The sequence below is a fragment of the Halichoerus grypus genome, chromosome 7 (genome assembly GCF_964656455.1).
Source record: "Halichoerus grypus chromosome 7, mHalGry1.hap1.1, whole genome shotgun sequence".
Classification (NCBI taxonomy): domain Eukaryota; kingdom Metazoa; phylum Chordata; class Mammalia; order Carnivora; family Phocidae; genus Halichoerus; species Halichoerus grypus.
Genome location: NC_135718.1, coordinates 5,656,448 through 5,672,629, shown reverse-complemented (window position 1 = coordinate 5,672,629; position 16,182 = coordinate 5,656,448). Strand labels below are relative to the sequence as shown.

The 16,182-nt window shown below is 53.8% G+C and overlaps 1 protein-coding gene across 6 annotated transcripts in view; it reads left to right on the top strand.

The window, feature by feature from the left end:
• The first annotated feature begins 312 nt into the window (after nucleotides 1-312).
• Nucleotides 313-16,182, top strand: part of DOCK1 (dedicator of cytokinesis 1) — a 490,705-nt gene continuing 474,835 nt past the window's right edge. For 4 of the 6 annotated variants that reach the window (XM_078076968.1, XM_078076967.1, XM_078076970.1 and 1 more), the window contains exon 1: nucleotides 314-495. In XM_078076968.1, the coding sequence (XP_077933094.1) occupies nucleotides 450-495 (46 nt within the window). In that variant the 5' untranslated portion in view covers nucleotides 314-449. Of the gene's footprint in view, nucleotides 496-16,182 lie in introns of all 6 variants that reach the window. The other 2 variants (XM_078076971.1, XM_078076972.1) reach the window with 1 other exon arrangement.

The window sequence follows — 16,182 nt, the reverse complement described above, 5'->3', positions numbered from 1 at the left end:
CCGAGGCGGAACCCGAGTCCGCCGTCTGAGCCCCGTGCTGTGCAAACCCCAAGCTTCATAAGTCTCCTAGAGCCCCCCTCGCCCCCTCCGCCCAGGGCGCCCCCCTCTCGTCGTGGGACAGCCGGGGGTCCGGGGACTCCGCGCAGCGGCAGTGTCCCCGGGTGGGGGGGGGGCTGTCCCGCGGGCCGTGCGCGGGAGACACAGGCTGCGGCGCGCGGTGCCAGACGCAGGGGCAGTGCTCACAGGCCCCCGGCCGGCCCGCCTCTCGCCGGCGCTCCCGGCCTTTCCCATCCGGCCCGCGACGCTCCGCCCGCCCCGTCCCACATGACACCGCCTCCGCCGCAAACTTTTTCCTCCCCATCCTGTCGCGGCTCGAAAGGAATGGAAAATGGCGGCCTAGGCGCGGAGTTTCCTGCCCGAGCGGCGGCGGCGGCTCTCGCGGCGGCGCCATGACGCGCTGGGTGCCCACCAAGAGAGAGGAGAAATACGGCGTGGGTGAGCTCCGCGCGCCCCACTCCGCGCCCGGCCTGCCCGACCTCCCCGCGGCGCGCGCTCCGGAGGGGCGGCGGGGCCGGGCGGGGCGCGGCGGGCGGGCGGACGCGCCGGAGCCTGTTGCCGCCGGCCCGGCCCGAGTGCGCGGCGCCCCCTCCGGAGCGCGGGCGAGCGGGGCCGGGGACACGCGGGGGCGGGGGCGGGCCGTGTCACTTCCCGGGGCGTCCCCCCCCACCTAGCTGCCGGGCGGGCACCCGGTGGCGGAGCCCTCCAGCCTCCCCGGCCGCCCGAGCTCAGACCCCGTTCTGTCCGCGGCCGAAGCCTTCGGGTGGGCTGGCCGGGGCCGGGCCGTCCCGGGGTCATTGTTCGGCCGCGGCTTTCTGCTTTCTGGGTGAAGCTGCGTGCGGGGTCTGGAGCTCCCCGGGCGGGCAGTTGCAAGTTGTAGGGATCCAAGCGAAGAGTTGTGCTCTCTCCCGGTGGGAAGTGGCGCGCGCGACCTGGGCGGGCCGGGTGCCCTGCCCGCCACTCGGTGGGCCCGGCCTGGACCGTGCGGGACCCCCGGAGCGGAGCGGCCGGCCGAGCGCTCCGGCGTCCCCGGGCTCGGGGAGCGGGTTGCGGAGGGCGGGACTGTTTTGGCTCCGCCGCTCTTTGTCGTTTCCTGCGGGGAGTGGGGGGAGTCGGGTTGCAAGTTTACATTTCGGACCGAGCGAGTATACATTCCAGAGAGCGAGGCTTTCCTTGATGGCAGAACAAACGGACCCCAGCCCTCGCTGCGCCCTGCTGTCCCCCTCACCGCGGATTTGCAGCCTGGCTGCCAAAAGTCTGGGGTCCAGCCTGTCCTTTCTCACCCACCGTGTCGGGAGTCGGGGCCGTGGCTGCTCTCCGGGATCCCGGACCCTGGACCTTCATAGTTTTCCGTCTCACTTTCCTCCTGCTCCTTTATTATCTCCGTCACCCAGGCTGCACTTTGCCTGACTTGTAAGGCCTTTTGTGACCTTGGCCGCCAGGTTGTGCCTCTCGGGGCTCCTCCTGGGGCTTCTGCTCCCGCAGCGGGCAGGCCCCCCTGTCCCTGAGCTTTTGCGGTGCCAAGCCTACCCCCACTGCTGGTCTCCTCCAGAGCTGGCCCTCCGACTTGGGCAAGCCTCTGGGGCGGCCCTGGCCCTCAGGGTTCTTTCTTTTTTGTGATTCCAGTGCTTGTCTCTGTTAGATGTCTGTGGGGTGACCGTGGAGCTGCTTGGACAGTGGCTGTGGGAACAGTCCGTCCTGAGACAGTCCGAGGGCTTCTGGGCCCACACTCGTCTTGTTCCACATGCCCGCGGGGGGGGGGGGGGGGGAGGTTGTGCTTCTTGCTGCAAGACCACTATGGCTGAGCTCTCTTCCCACCCCATTTCTAGAGATGAGGAAGTGGAGGCCCAGACTTGGGCACGGAGGTCAGCGACAGGTGGGACCTGAGCGTGTAAGCAGCACCCTGGGTGCTTCCATATGGTTTCCTCCCAGCCACCCTGATAGAAACGTGGCCATCCATCTGCAGCTGATGGGGGAGGTGTGGGTGCACATTCTGTTTGGGACTGCTTTAGGTGTGGTGACAGTGGGGGTCCCGGCTGTGGAGAGCCTGCTGTGGGGGGGGTGTGTTTGTGTGAGGAGTGAGCTGAGGACTGGAACCCAGCAAAGACGGATGGAAGAGTGCCTGGAGCGCTCGGGAGAGGCAGGAGGAAGAGGCAGGAGGCAAGCAGAGGAGTAGGACCTCAGACAGCCCTGGGGAGGAGGCAGGGAGCTGCTCGAGCTCTGGCTGAGAGCTTTTGCCTCCCCCCTCCCAGTCCTGTGGGGTGGGACTCCTGTCACTCCCACTTGACAGAGGCAGAGAGAAAATACATCGTTCATAGCACTAGTAAGTGCTCCATCTGGGATTGGAACCCTGGCTCTGGAGCTGACACCATCCCACTGAGCGCCAGGAGGTGGGGAGGGGCTTCTCTTTGGAGCTCTGCATTTTAACATTGACACTTTTTGTTGGCTCGCAGCATGACAGTGAGGACACTGTAGGTGTGGCACCTGTTGAGTTGCTTGACTGTCCTGTCTAGAGAAGACCAAAGGGAGCATTCAGTGACAGAGTGAGCGCGGTCTCCTTGGTGGCGAGGGAGGTGACTGTGGGCAAGAACATGGCTGTGTCCCTCCCCATGACATCACACACCTTCCAGAAGCTTAGCTAGCACTCACTGTGGTGACTTCCAACATCACACCTTTGGCTAATGCTGTGGTTTTAAGAAAAGTCTGTGTTGAAAAGTTTCCAAAGGACCGTGTCCTGGATGGTTTTGCCAGGCAATTCCAGGAACAGTGTGAATGGCTGTCAGGTGGAGGGGAGAGTGACTGCTCTGCTTGGTTTCACTCCAGTGGAGCCGAGGCCCCAGAACGGGGTAGCAGGGACGGGACAGCACAGCTTGTTCAGCATCAATAGGAGCTTTAAATGACTGGAGTTCCGTTAGGCAGCTCTTGATCCTGGGCAGAAGGGAAGGCGAGGATGCTCACATCCGGGTCAGCCCAAGCTCTCCACTGTTCTAGGAGTTGGCACTGGAGGGTCCCACTGGTTCTCAGGAAGGGAAGACAGAAGTGCTAGGGGACAGGGATTCATTCCCACTAGCTAATGGGCTGTTACCTCCCAAGGGAAAATTACTGGGCACCCCCCCTTACCAACCACAGTGTTTTTTGGGGGAGCCTAACAACAGGGCTGTGTTTCCTTGGAGGGCTGTGGCAGGTCGTGGGTGGGTCTTGCTTCCACTCCGACCACTGACTTGGCGGGATGAATGAATCACGAGGGGAAAGAAAATGATAAAACTCCATCTCATTTGGAAACATGAATCACAGCTCATTGTTTGCAAGTACTTGGAATCTGTTAGAAGCATTGTTTGTAAATGAGACACTTCAGTTATTTATTTTGTAAATTGGGGAAAGGAGTAAACAGCTGATCTGTTGCTTCCTCAGCAAGGCAGGAAATGCTGTTCTCCCCCCCTACCCCATTTATTCCAGTGGGGGTTGGGGTTGCCCCCAGTAAATTTACTGGCCTGTTAATGTCTCCCCCTAGGCTTGAATTGGGTGGGTCAGTGTTTATGGATTTAGTTAATTAACAGAGGAATGAATTTTGACCTGAATTTTGAATGAATTTTGGAGGGCTTGGACTGGGTGAACTTTTCCATCATCCCCCAGCTACGCAGAGTCTGAGGTCTCAACGACAATAAAATTATTATGGATCCTGTTCTTAAGATGAGGTGAAAAGATGGAGTGTGTTCTAGAGTCACACCTGAGGATGGTGTGCTTACTTCTCTCATTGGTGTGAGGCAGAATAATGGCTCCCTTCCCAAAATGTCCATGCCCTAATCCCCAGAACCTGTAAATACGTTACGTGACGTGGCAGAAAGGGCTTTGCAGATGTGGTTAACGTAATGAGACTTAGAGTTGGAGAGATGATCTTGCATTTTCTATGTGGGCCCCCAAAGCAGAGAACTTTCTCTGGCTGGTCACAGAAGAGTGGAGTCAGAAGTCGCTGGCCCTGAGATGTAGGAGCCCCCTTGCAGGGACTAGAGAAAGCCCAGGGAGCTCAGGGCAGCCCCCAGCTGGCAACCAGCAAGGAAACGGGGACCTTAGTCCTACAGGCACAACTGGATTCTGCCAGTACCCCAACGAGCCTGGAAACAGATCCCTTCCTGAGCTTCCCACAGGAGCCCAGCGGGCCAGCGGCTGGATTTTGAGACCCAGAGCCACTGAGTGTCTGACCTGGGGAGCTGGAGAATATCCCTGTGGACCCTTTGAAGCTGCTCAGCGTGTGGCCGTTTGTTAAGGCAGCAAGAGAAACCTAACAGAGGTGGTGCTGAGAGCAGTTTGGGAGAGTAAGGTTCTCTTGCTAGCCTTCAGCTTTGTTATGGAGGAGACTGAACACCAGTGGACCCAAGTGTGGGTGCTTCGTTCTGGCTTTTTCTACGGAGAGCTCAAAGGGGATGCGGGTGTTGGTCCTGCAGACACCTTTAACTCCTGGCTCTTACTCCTCATGTGGCCCATAAGCAAATTACTCATCTTCCTGAGCCTCAGTTTCCCCATCTGGACGGTGGAACTAAGCCTGGCTACCACAAAGACCGAGGACGATGCATTGAAATAATGTTGGCAGAGGAGGGGGCATCGTGTTTGAGATCAGCCAAGCACTCAATGGGGTGTTGCTTTTATTAATTTTTTATTTAATAAAGTGCGGTTCAGAAATGTAGTGACAAGTGATTTTCTGCTCGGATTTGACAGGTGCAGTTTGCTGCAAGAATACTTTTCCTCAAGAGGTGATTTCTTAATGGTGTGTTTTGCCCCTCTCTTGGGGGAAAGTCTCATTTGCTTGGTGCTGGGGAGCATGACTTGTGTGTATTTAGATTAGTTCTGAGTGATGATAACTGCTAGGAGTAGTGTAATATCCAAATAAATTTGGGAGTGTGGGAGTTGCAGAGAGATGTCTTTTGTTATCTAGAGTAGAAAGCAAGCTGCTACTTTGGGGAAGAAAAATTAGATTTGATTATAAGTAAATAGAAATGCAGACATTTTCATTCACTGGAGTTGCAGAAAAACCAAATTAGGGCATATTATATTTCTACAAACCTTATTTTACTTTGAAAACATTATAAAAATTTTAAATTTATTGTTGTGCCAATGTTTGCGTAGAATATCACATCTTACCAGGATTGTCTTAGGGGTTGTGAATAGTTCCTTCTCTTGTTTGCTTCCTGCCTTCAATCGTTCAATCCTTCCTTCCTCCTCTTTTTTATTTTTTCTTTAACTTTGTATTTTCAGATAATTACAAACACATACGTTTGTAACAGATAATACAGAGAGACCCCATATACCCATTACCAACTTACCTCTAGGTGACATCTTGCCAAACTACAGTACCATACAGAGCCAGGATATTGGCATGGATTCGGTCCAGGTACAGAGCATTGCCATCACTCCCAGGTCCTCTCCTCTTGTCCTTTTTTAGCCACACCCACCTTGCTCCTCCTTCCGGCACAGTCCCTGGCAACCAGTAATCTCTTCTCCGTTTCTATAGTTTTAACATTTCTTTTTTTTTTTTTTTTAAAGATTTTTATTTATTTATTTGATAGAGAGAGACACAGCGAGAGAGGGAACACAAGCAGGGGGAGTGGGAGAGGGAGAAGCAGGCTTCGCCCGATGTGGGGCTCAATCCCAGGACTCTGGGATCATGACCTGAGCTGAAAGCAGACGCTTAACGACTGAGCCACCCAGGCGCCCCTAGTTTTATCATTTCAAGAATGTTACATGAATGGAATCATATAGCATGAAACCTCTTTGGATTGATTTTTATCACGCCGCATAATTCTCTGGAGATTCATCAGGTGGTTGTGTGTATCAGTGGGTGGTTCCTTTTCATTACGGAGTGGTGTTCTGTGGCATGGATCTGATGGATCAACCATTCACCTGCTGAAGGACATCTGGGTTTTGGCTATTATGAGTAAAGCTACTATGAACATTTATGCACAGGTTTTCACATGAACACAAGTCTTCATTTTCTGGGATAAGTGCCCAGGAATGCCATTGCTAAGTTGTATGTAGTTGTGTGTTTGGATTTTTAAGAAACTGCCAAACTATTCCAGAGTAGCTGCACCATTTTGCATTCCCACCAGCCACGTATGTGTGATCGGGGTTCTCCTTGCCAGCCTTTCTTGTCCCGCTTGTCTATTTTAGCCAGTCTGGTAGAGTGTGGTGGTGCGTTGTTGTGGTTTGGATTTGCATTTCCCTCTTTGCAGGATATCTTGGCGTAATTTGGGAGATGAGCCTGTGGGCTGCTGCGTGAGCCGCGGTGCGCGAGAAGGCTGCTGTCAGGTGGTGCTTGCGGGGCTGCAGCAGGGGCGGGGGCCACCGAGCCGTGCAGTTGTCGAATGTGTTAGGGTCCTGGGTGCAGTTGGAAGAAGAGATCGTGGGCTGGGAGGCCGGTGGGGCTGTCCAGCAGTGTGGGGCCAGCAGTGTCCTACTCACTGCCGGGCACCATGTTCACACCCCTCTTCTGAGAGGTGAGCCCTGCGGAGGGGACCCGGGGAAGGGTCAGAATCTGAGTTTTAGCTGAGATGTGGCCACTCTTCATTGATGTGACCTGGGGCAAGTCTTTGAGCCTCTCCTGGCTGGTTCCACATTTTCAAAATGGAGGCTAATGCTTGGCCCTGTGTACAAGGTCAGGCTGATGGGGAGGTTCACAGGAACTAAAGGGCAGTTAAGGCACTTGGGAAACATTGTTATGTAAATAGCAGTAGCACTGTACTTAAGTTTGCTTTTATTAATAAGGTGGGAAGTGCTTTGGGACCCTCCCTCAAGTCCGCATGTAAAGTATGTGTTTTAGTTTGCTGCCTTAACAAAGTACTACTCTGAGGAGCTTAAGCTGCAGGAATTTATTTTCTCAGTTCCGGAGGCTGGAAGTCCAAGATCAAGGTGTTGGCAGGGTTGGTTCCCTCTGAGGCCTTCTGCTTGGTGTGTGGATGGCTGTCTTACTGTGTCCTCACAAGGTCTTCTTCTGTGGTGTTTGTGTCCTCACCTCCTCTTCCTGGATTTGGGCCCATCCTCATGACGTCATTACCTCAGTCATCTCTTTCAAGACCCTGTCTCCAAAGACATTCTCAGTTATTGGGGTGGGGGCAGAACTTAAGTGTTTGAATTTTGGGGGATATAACCCATAACATTATCACAAGTAAGACATTCCCTCTAAATTTTTGTGCGCTTTTGGTGGCCACCGTCTGAGTGATTATTTTTCTGCAAGGTCATGGGTCCCCAGTTCCTTGGGGATGCCTGGAAGAAGGAAGGGGGGAGATGGGAGGTGGGAGCTCGCAGTATGAGCCCCCTCCCTCACAAGGCTCACAGAATCTAATTTAAAGAATCAAATTAGTGTCTGTGTTCAGCCCTGGAAATTTCTTGTAATCACATGAGTGATGGGATGATACAGTCAGGGGGTTTGAGACCTGAACAGGAAGTTGAACAGGTTGTAAGTGTGGTCAGTGGCATGGTGGGCGCACCTGGGGAACAGCTCTTCCTTAGGGGCAGCCCCATCACACTCCGCCTGCCTGTGGCATTAGGAGACGGAGCCCTCCAGCTTGGCTGTATTTCCAGTTAAGTATCGCTTGTAGTGTTGGCGTGTGGGTACGGTGGCCAGGCCCCGTGTGGTTCCGGAATGCCAGGTGCCCAGTGATGGCAGGGAGCGCCTTTGGTACTGGATTGCATCGTCACTGTTGGGCCAAGTGCACAGCTCCAGGGGCTGCTCTTCACTCTGTAACTCGGCAGCCATCCCCCTCCCCGCATGCACCTGGGCACTCTCTGCTTATAAAAACCAGGTGGTTTCACCCCAGCCAGATGTCTGTCAGCTTGTTAGCTTTTCACTTGGGTGCCTTGAGGAGGAAAAGGTGTTCTCTTCAGTGTGGGGTATCACAGAAGATCACAGATTGGGGGGCATGGAGATGCATCTTTGAATCTCCGGTCCATCTCTTGCCAGCCAGGTGACCTTGGGTGAGTTATTTACTGAATGCCCAAGCGTCCCCTTTGCGAATTGGTGATAATAGCATCTTCCTCGGGTGGTTCTGGGGATAAAGAGAGAAGCTAGCACAAACCTGGCCCTGGGTCTGTGCTCGGTAGCTGTTTCTTTTATGCTCGCCTCGGCCTCTCAGTCTGTGCAACTCAAGCCACGTGGGCCCCATTATCTCTGCAACTCTGCAGCCCCTGCTTGTTGTAAGGGAGGGTCCCCGATGGGGGGAGAATTCCCTGGAATTTTAGTGTTCGCTCTGAAGTCCTATCGGGTTGGAGTTCCTACTGATCCTCAGAGCTCCTGAAGGGACCAGGTGAAGGGAGTCCAATAAAGCTTACGTGGATAAATCTCTTCCCAAAAACGTCACTCAGAGTCTTTGTCCTGGTGGCATTGCTAGTCACGGTTGCAGTTTGCTGCTGCATTTCCTCAAGAGTGTGATACAAATTCTGTGTGCCATCTTGAGTGATTTTGTTTAACTTACTTGGACTTGTTAGGTACGCTTTTATATGAAAATGTAACTATTGTGATTTCTTTTCTGAATTAGGGTTGGCTGGCTGCTGTAACAGAGCCCCAACATTTCCTGGGCTTCATACAATGAAAGTTTGTTATTTGTTTATGTCACAGGCCAAGTAGCTGGTGGGGAGGGGGCTCAGGGGCTCTTAAGCCTCTAGTCATCCGGGGACTCAGGCTCCTTCTGTCCTGAGGCTCTGCCCTCCGCTAGGCTCTTGGGCTCCTTACCTTTCAACCTGTGGCTGGGGAAAGAAGGAGATGGAGGACCTTTCACAGGAGCTTTTCCCTCTGCCAGGGCTGGAGGTGGTGCCCATCCCAGAGCTCAGTGCCTGGCCCAACCTAACAGCATCTGGGCCTTGGAAATAGAGTCTAGCTGTGAGCCCTGCAAGAAGAGGAGGATGTGCATATTGGGGATCTCCTCTAACAGGTCCCTGTCGTCGACACCTACTTTCTATTAATCAGGAGGAATTAGACCCTTCAGCATTATTGGCACCGAACACAGAGATTGTAAGGTGTCACACCATTTTGTCCCTGAGAGTCACTTGGCAGAACAGATGTCCAGACCTCGACAACAGTATGAAGAGATGCAAATGAGAACAGGTGCTGCCTTTTTCCTTGGCCTGTTTTCTGCTCCTTCTCTCCTGTAGATTCCAGGATGTCCTTCACTATAGACCTGGCCCAGAGAGTACTCCTTGGGGGGTAGGGTAGACCTGTGAGCATAAGGGAGGCTGCCTTCTAAATGAGTCATCTTCATGTTTGTCTGGCAGTTCCTATTCTCACCATCCTGAAACATATGCAGCACCCCCAGATCCCATTCCTGTGTCTTTGGAATTCTTTGGGCCTCAGAAAGGTGGTGTACTTTAAGCCTGCTCATTAGAACGGTGTCTTTGTTTCTAAGTGTTGGTTTTTTTTTATTAGAATGGAATCTTAATATTCTGAAATAACACTTGTCTTTATGACTAAGCATGCTCTGAAAAAAGGCTATAAAGGTTAATCAGTCGGGGCGCCTGGGTGGCTCAGTCGTTAAGTGTCTGCCTTCGGCTCAGGTCATGATCCCAGGGTCCTGGGATCAAGCCCCGCATTGGGCTCCCTGCTCAGCGGAAGCCTGCTCCTCCCTCTCCCACTCCCTCTGCTTGTGTTCCCTCTCTTGCTGTCTCTCTCTCTCTGTCAAATAATTGAATAAAATCTTTAAAAAAAAAAAAAGGTTAATCAGTCACAGCTATAGTAACTTAAAAGTTAGATTGGGGGGCCATTATGGTGTAGGGTAAAGAGCAGTGGACTGGGAGTCAGAATGCCTGGAATCCAGGCCAGGGTGCTACTCTTCTGCCTTATCTACCCTCCCAGGCCTCAGGCCCTTGGAGATGGGGCAATAGTGACCTCCATTTAGCTAGAGGAGCTAGCAAGATAATGCACGCGGTAGAGGTAGAGCTTGCGGAAGGAGAAAGCTTCTATTATTTCCTCTTTCAGAAGGAGAAAGTACTACTTTGTATTAATGATGTTAGCCTGTTATAGAGAAAATATGTGATTACTGGTGATGGTTTTAATCAGTTTCTTGTTGGAAAAGGGCAGTGTGGCAGCGTGAGCATTACTTTTCCTAAGGTTTTGTAATTTTTGTTTTATTACTAAACAAGTTGTCTAGTCATTGATTAACAGTGTGAGCTGATGAGCCTTCTGGAGTAGGCACTAAGCTGAGCCGTTGAACCGATGCGCGAGGTGGATAGTGATGAAGGTGAGTGTGTCCCAGCTTCTGTGAACAACGCAGTTGTTTTAAGCCACCGAGAAATTACAGGTCAAAGAAAACTGCCTTCAAATAACCTTTCTTCCTTCCTTCCAGTTTGCTTGCCAGCATTGTTCTTAGACGTGGGGGATCCAGAGCCGCCCTCTTGGGGTGTAGATCGTGGTCCAGCTCAGCAATCCCTTATGTAAAATTCTTAGAGCTAGTGGTGTTTTCAATTACAGGTTTGTCTTGATGTGGAGAGGAAGATGGTGCCCGTGCAGAAGGCTCACGTGTGTGCTTCACACCCCCAGCAGGTCTGGGGGCACCCCACAGTCAGACATGTGCATGAGGCTGCGGGGGGTGTATGGTCACCTGCGATGTGACGGAGGTGACCTGTGATCAGCCTGCTCTTCGCTCAGGCCCAGTTTTTGCCGTTAAATGAATTACCAGAAACGATTTTTTTGAGTTTTGGGAGATGGCAGGGACATGGATCGTGTTTGATGTTTTTCGTGGCGAAGCCAACAGCTTCAGTGCTTGTCAGTCTGGGCTCTCAGGTTCTCCGATCAGAGTTTTCAGGCTGTGGTGGCTGCTGCCTGCTTGGAAACGCTTTAAAAAATGTCCTTTATAGCCTTCTGGCCTCACTGCCTGCTCTGCTCCTGTCCAGCTTGGTGCTGGGCTGGTCCCAGGTCCCCGTCTGTGATTTGCCCATTCCTGCCTTAGCTTCTTAGGACTCGTGCCCGGGGCCCCAGCCTTGCAGGCCTCATCCTCTCTGCCTCCTGACCCCTTCTAGCCCAGGCTGTGGGGACAAGTGTGTGCGAGGGCTGAGGGCCCAGCAGGAATGGCCCTGAGTCCCCAGGGCCTGGGAGTCTTGAGGCAGAAGGAGGGATGGGGGTGGGTAGTAGAGAGAGCATGGGGAGGGGGCAGGTGCACCCCGGGGTCAGGGAGTCAGCGTTGAGGAGAGGCCTGCCTTCCCCCCAGAGCTCACAGCGTTGTGGTTTTCTCTTCCTGATATCCTTAGCCAGAATCTCCTGATGTGGATTCTGGGCTGATGTAGCTGTGTGGCCAGGAGGCTGAGCTCTAGGCAGTGGGGCGCCACGAGGGGCCGGGAGCAGCTGGCCCCGAATCTGGATGACAGAGGCCTAGCTCTACCCAGGGGTACCGGTGCTAACCCCGGAAGTGTGACCCAGGGGTACCGGTGCTGAACCCGGAAGTGTGACCCAGGGGTACCGGTGCTAAACCCGGAAGTGTGACCCAGGGGTACGGTGCTAAACCCGGAAGTGTGACCCAGAGGTACTGGTGCTGAACCCGGAAGTGTGACCCAGAGGTACCGGTGCTGAACCCGGAAGTGTGACCCAGGGGTACCGGTGCTGAACCCGGAAGTGTGACCCAGGGACTGGTGCTGAACCCGGAAGTGTGACCCAGGGACCGGTGCTGAACCCGGAAGTGTGACCCAGGGACCGGTGCTGAACCCGGAAGTGTGACCCAGGGACTGGTGCTGAACCCGGAAGTGTGACCCAGGGACCGGTGCTGAACCTGGAAGTGTGACCCAGGGACTGGTGCTGAACCCGGAAGCGTGACCCAGGGACCGGTGCTGAACCCGGAAGTGTGACCCAGGGACCGGTGCTGAACCCGGAAGTGTGACCCAGGGACCGGTGCTGAACCTGGAAGTGTGACCCAGGGACTGGTGCTGAACCCGGAAGTGTGACCCAGGGGGACCGGTGCTAAACCCGGAAGTGTGACCCAGGGGTACCGGTGCTGAACCCGGAAGTGTGACCCAGGGACTGGTGCTAAACCCGGAAGTGTGACCCAGGGACCGGTGCTAAACCCGGAAGCGTGACCCAGGGGTACGGTGCTGAACCCGGAAGCGTGACCCAGGGACCGGTGCTGAACCCGGAAGTGTGACCCAGGGACCGGTGCTGAACCCGGAAGTGTGACCCAGGGACCGGTGCTGAACCCGGAAGTGTGACCCAGGGACCGGTGCTGAACCCGGAAGTGTGACCCAGGGACCGGTGCTGAACCCGGAAGTGTGACCCAGGGACTGGTGCTGAACCCGGAAGTGTGACCCAGGGGGACCGGTGCTAAACCCGGAAGTGTGACCCAGGGACTGGTGCTGAACCCGGAAGTGTGACCCAGGGACCGGTGCTGAACCCGGAAGTGTGACCCAGGGACTGGTGCTGAACCCGGAAGTGTGACCCAGGGGGACCGGTGCTAAACCCGGAAGTGTGACCCAGGGACCGGTGCTGAACCCGGAAGTGTGACCCAGGGACCGGTGCTGAACCCGGAAGTGTGACCCAGGGACCGGTGCTGAACCCGGAAGTGTGACCCAGGGACTGGTGCTGAACCCGGAAGTGTGACCCAGGGGGACCGGTGCTAAACCCGGAAGTGTGACCCAGGGGTACCGGTGCTGAACCCGGAAGTGTGACCCAGGGACTGGTGCTAAACCCGGAAGCGTGACCCAGGGACCGGTGCTAAACCCGGAAGTGTGACCCAGGGACCGGTGCTGAACCCGGAAGTGTGACCCAGGGGTACCGGTGCTAAACCTGGAAGTGTGACCCAGGGACCGGTGCTGAACCCGGAAGTGTGACCCAGGGACTGGTGCTGAACCCGGAAGTGTGACCCAGGGACTGGTGCTGAACCCGGAAGTGTGACCCAGGGACTGGTGCTGAACCCGGAAGTGTGACCCAGGGGTACCGGTGCTGAACCCGGAAGTGTGACCCAGGGGTACCGGTGCTGAACCCGGAAGTGTGACCCAGGGACTGGTGCAAACCTGGAAGTGTGACCCAGGGGTACCGGTGCTGAACCCGGAAGTGTGACCCAGGGGTACCAGTGCTAAACCCGGAAGTGTGACCCAGGGACTGGTGCTAAACCCGGAAGTGTGACCCAGGGACTGGTGCTAAACCCGGAAGTGTGACCCAGGGGTACCAGTGGTAAACGTGGGCAGTGACCTGTTTGAGGCTCAGTGCATTCTTCCTGTGAATTTTCAGGGCCATCACTGCCTGTGGAGGCTACCCCCTCAAAGCGAGGACTAGTGTTCAGGTTGGGATGCATGCATGGGGGACTCTGCACCCCTCTCTGCCCCAGTTTGTTCACTTGTCGACCGTGCATAACAGTAGTTGCTGCCTTAATTCATGTAAAACTGGCTTTCTGGACCTGTGCACTCTTGACATCCTGGGTTGGATAATTTTTGGTTGTGGGGGGCTGTCCTGTGCCTTTTCGGGTGCTTATCAGCATCCCTGGCCGCTACACTAGATCTGAGGAGCACTCCCCTTCTCTCAGTTGTGACAGCCTACACAGCTATTGCCACATGTCCCCTGTGGGCAAGATGGCTCCCCTGCAGGAACGACTGGTATGAAGTGCAGGGGTGAAGCTGGACTCTGGGGCAACACCCACTGGCTGTTTACTGTGGCATCATGATGGTGTTGCTGGAAGCAGAGGCTCTCCTGATATCTGGGAAGGGCAGGCTGGGACCCTGCAGGACTGCTTCCTGAAGGGTGTGCTTTTGGGGAGAGGCCGGAGGGGAGGAAGCAGGGAGGAAGGTTGCAGGGGGAGTGGGTAGGGGCCTCCGGCCAGGCCTGCTGGCTGTGGGAAGGTGGTCAGGAGCCAGCTGTTGTTTCTTCTCCTTTTTGAGAAACACAAATGGCAGTTTAGAGGTCAGGTTCTGGGACAGGTGTGCAGATTACCAGGGGAATTAGGGACCCCGCATTCTTCCTTAGCAATCCCTTTCTGGCTGCCCTGAGACCTCCAGAGATACAGGAGCTCAGGCATTCGCCATTGGAGTTGTATTTGCTGGAATAAAGGCACTTATCCAGACTCCTTTCTTCCCCCCGACAATAATAACTTATTTTCTTTAACATAATTGACTTTTCCAGGGGCAAATAATGATTTAGCAGGAGGGAAATGTGATTATTTTTCTTCCAAATTGCTGTGCTTCTATTAACTTCACAAGATTTATTTTCAAGTCCTTCTAACGTCATGTGTGTTCTACTGCCTATTTTTCAAAGGCAGGAATGCATCTTGGTCCTCCAGGCACTGTGGCCAGGCTGCCGAGTTCTTCAGATGGTTCTTTGGGAGTGTTGCTTTGAGGATCAGCCTGGAGAGGCCAAGGGGAGGGAGAGGTGAGGATGGGAACCGATACTGGGGACCCTCACAGAATAAAGGGATGGATGGCACTCAGTCTGGCTGACCTCAGTGATGTCTGGTGGTATTTCTTTACCCAAACTCTGATATAGTCCACCCTGCGTGGTCTGGTAGTGCCACCGGGCCTTTGCATATGTTCTCCTCTCTGTAAATAGTCTTTATTTACCTCCTACTTCCAGGCTCAGCTCAACTTGTAAACCTTTCTCCACTCACCCAGGTTGAATGCGGGCCCGCCCCCTTGCTGCTCTCTGCAGTTCTACACATACTTCTACTCGTGGGGGCAGTTGGTGCACCTTACCCATGGCCCCTGCTGGACAGAGGGCCCTTGAGGACAAGGGCTGAGTTGTGTTCCTTTCTCTGTTCCCTGCACCTGGTATGGTCCCTGGAACACCTGTTGAATGAAGGCAGAGGGACAGAGGGATTTTATCTCAGCCAAGCATCGGGAACTAACTTGAAAGCTTCAGATCTCCTGTTGGTGGAGAGTCACATCTCTGGGTGTGTGGCCCCTTCTGGGACGTGTGACAGAATTGCTTAGGAATCCAGTGTGTGATTGGTTTAAATGGACTTAACAGCTCCCCCACCCTGGACTTTGGGTGGCTCCCTAAGAAGAGGCCCTGTCCTGAAGGAAAGGGGATGACTGGTGCCATGCTGCATACAAACTTGGTGATCAGGCAGCTCAACCACACCTCCGGTCATGTGTTCCTCAGATAGCTGGGGGCATCGGAGCATGTCTGTGACTTGGCTGTCCCTGCAACTTGCCCCCCCGCCCCCCATCTTCCCCTCCTCTCAGGCTGTTTCTCAAGTCCTTCTTCATGTGTTGCTCCAATAACATGCTTTCTCAGTCTAGCTGTTGGGGTCAAGTGCAGGGACTGGATGAACAGGAGGAGAGGAGAAGGAAAAGCCAGTTTGTGAAGGAAGATGGCAGGGCGAGTCCTGGCTCCGGGTCCTGGCGGCTGTGGAACCCCAGGGAGGCTCCGAGCAGCTTTCGGGGCCTGTGATCATCTGTAAAGTGAGATTCTTGCCCCAGTCTCTCCTGCCCTGCAGCATGGTGATGAGATGCCAGTGAAGTCAAAGTAGATCATATACACTGAAGTGCTTTGTACCTGCAGAGCAGTGAACAGCTCAAAGAAACAGTCGTTTTTGTTTAGAATGGAGATCTGTAGCCTTTTTTCTGTCAAGGTCCAGATAATAAATACCTTAGGTTTTGCTGGCCAGGAGGCAAAATAGAGGGCACTACCTGGGTATGTATATAATCATTAAAAACATGGACCCACTCGGGGCGCTTGGATCGCTCAGTTGGTTAAGCGTCTGACTCTTGATCTTAGCTCAGGTCTTCATCTCAGGGTTTTAAGTCGAAGCCCGAGTTGGGCTCCTCACTGGGCGTGAAGCCTACTTAAACAAACAACGGAACCACTCGAAAGTGTAACAATCAGAAGATAGTTTGGCAATTCCTCAAAAAGTTTTAAACACACAACTACCACATCACTCAGAGATTCCAGTCCTAAGTCTGTTCCCTGAAGAACTGCAAACAGACGTTCCAACAAATACTTGTACATAAATGTGCACAGTGGTATTATTTACAATACCCGCAACATGGAAACTGTCCACGTGTCCATCAGCAGATGAGTGCATAAATAAAATATGGCGCATCCATACAACGGAGAATTATTGAACCATAAAAATGAACGAAGCACTGATACATGTAACAACATGGATGAACCTAGAAAACATCATGCAGAGTGAAAGAAGACAGTCACAAAAGGACATATATCTTAGGATT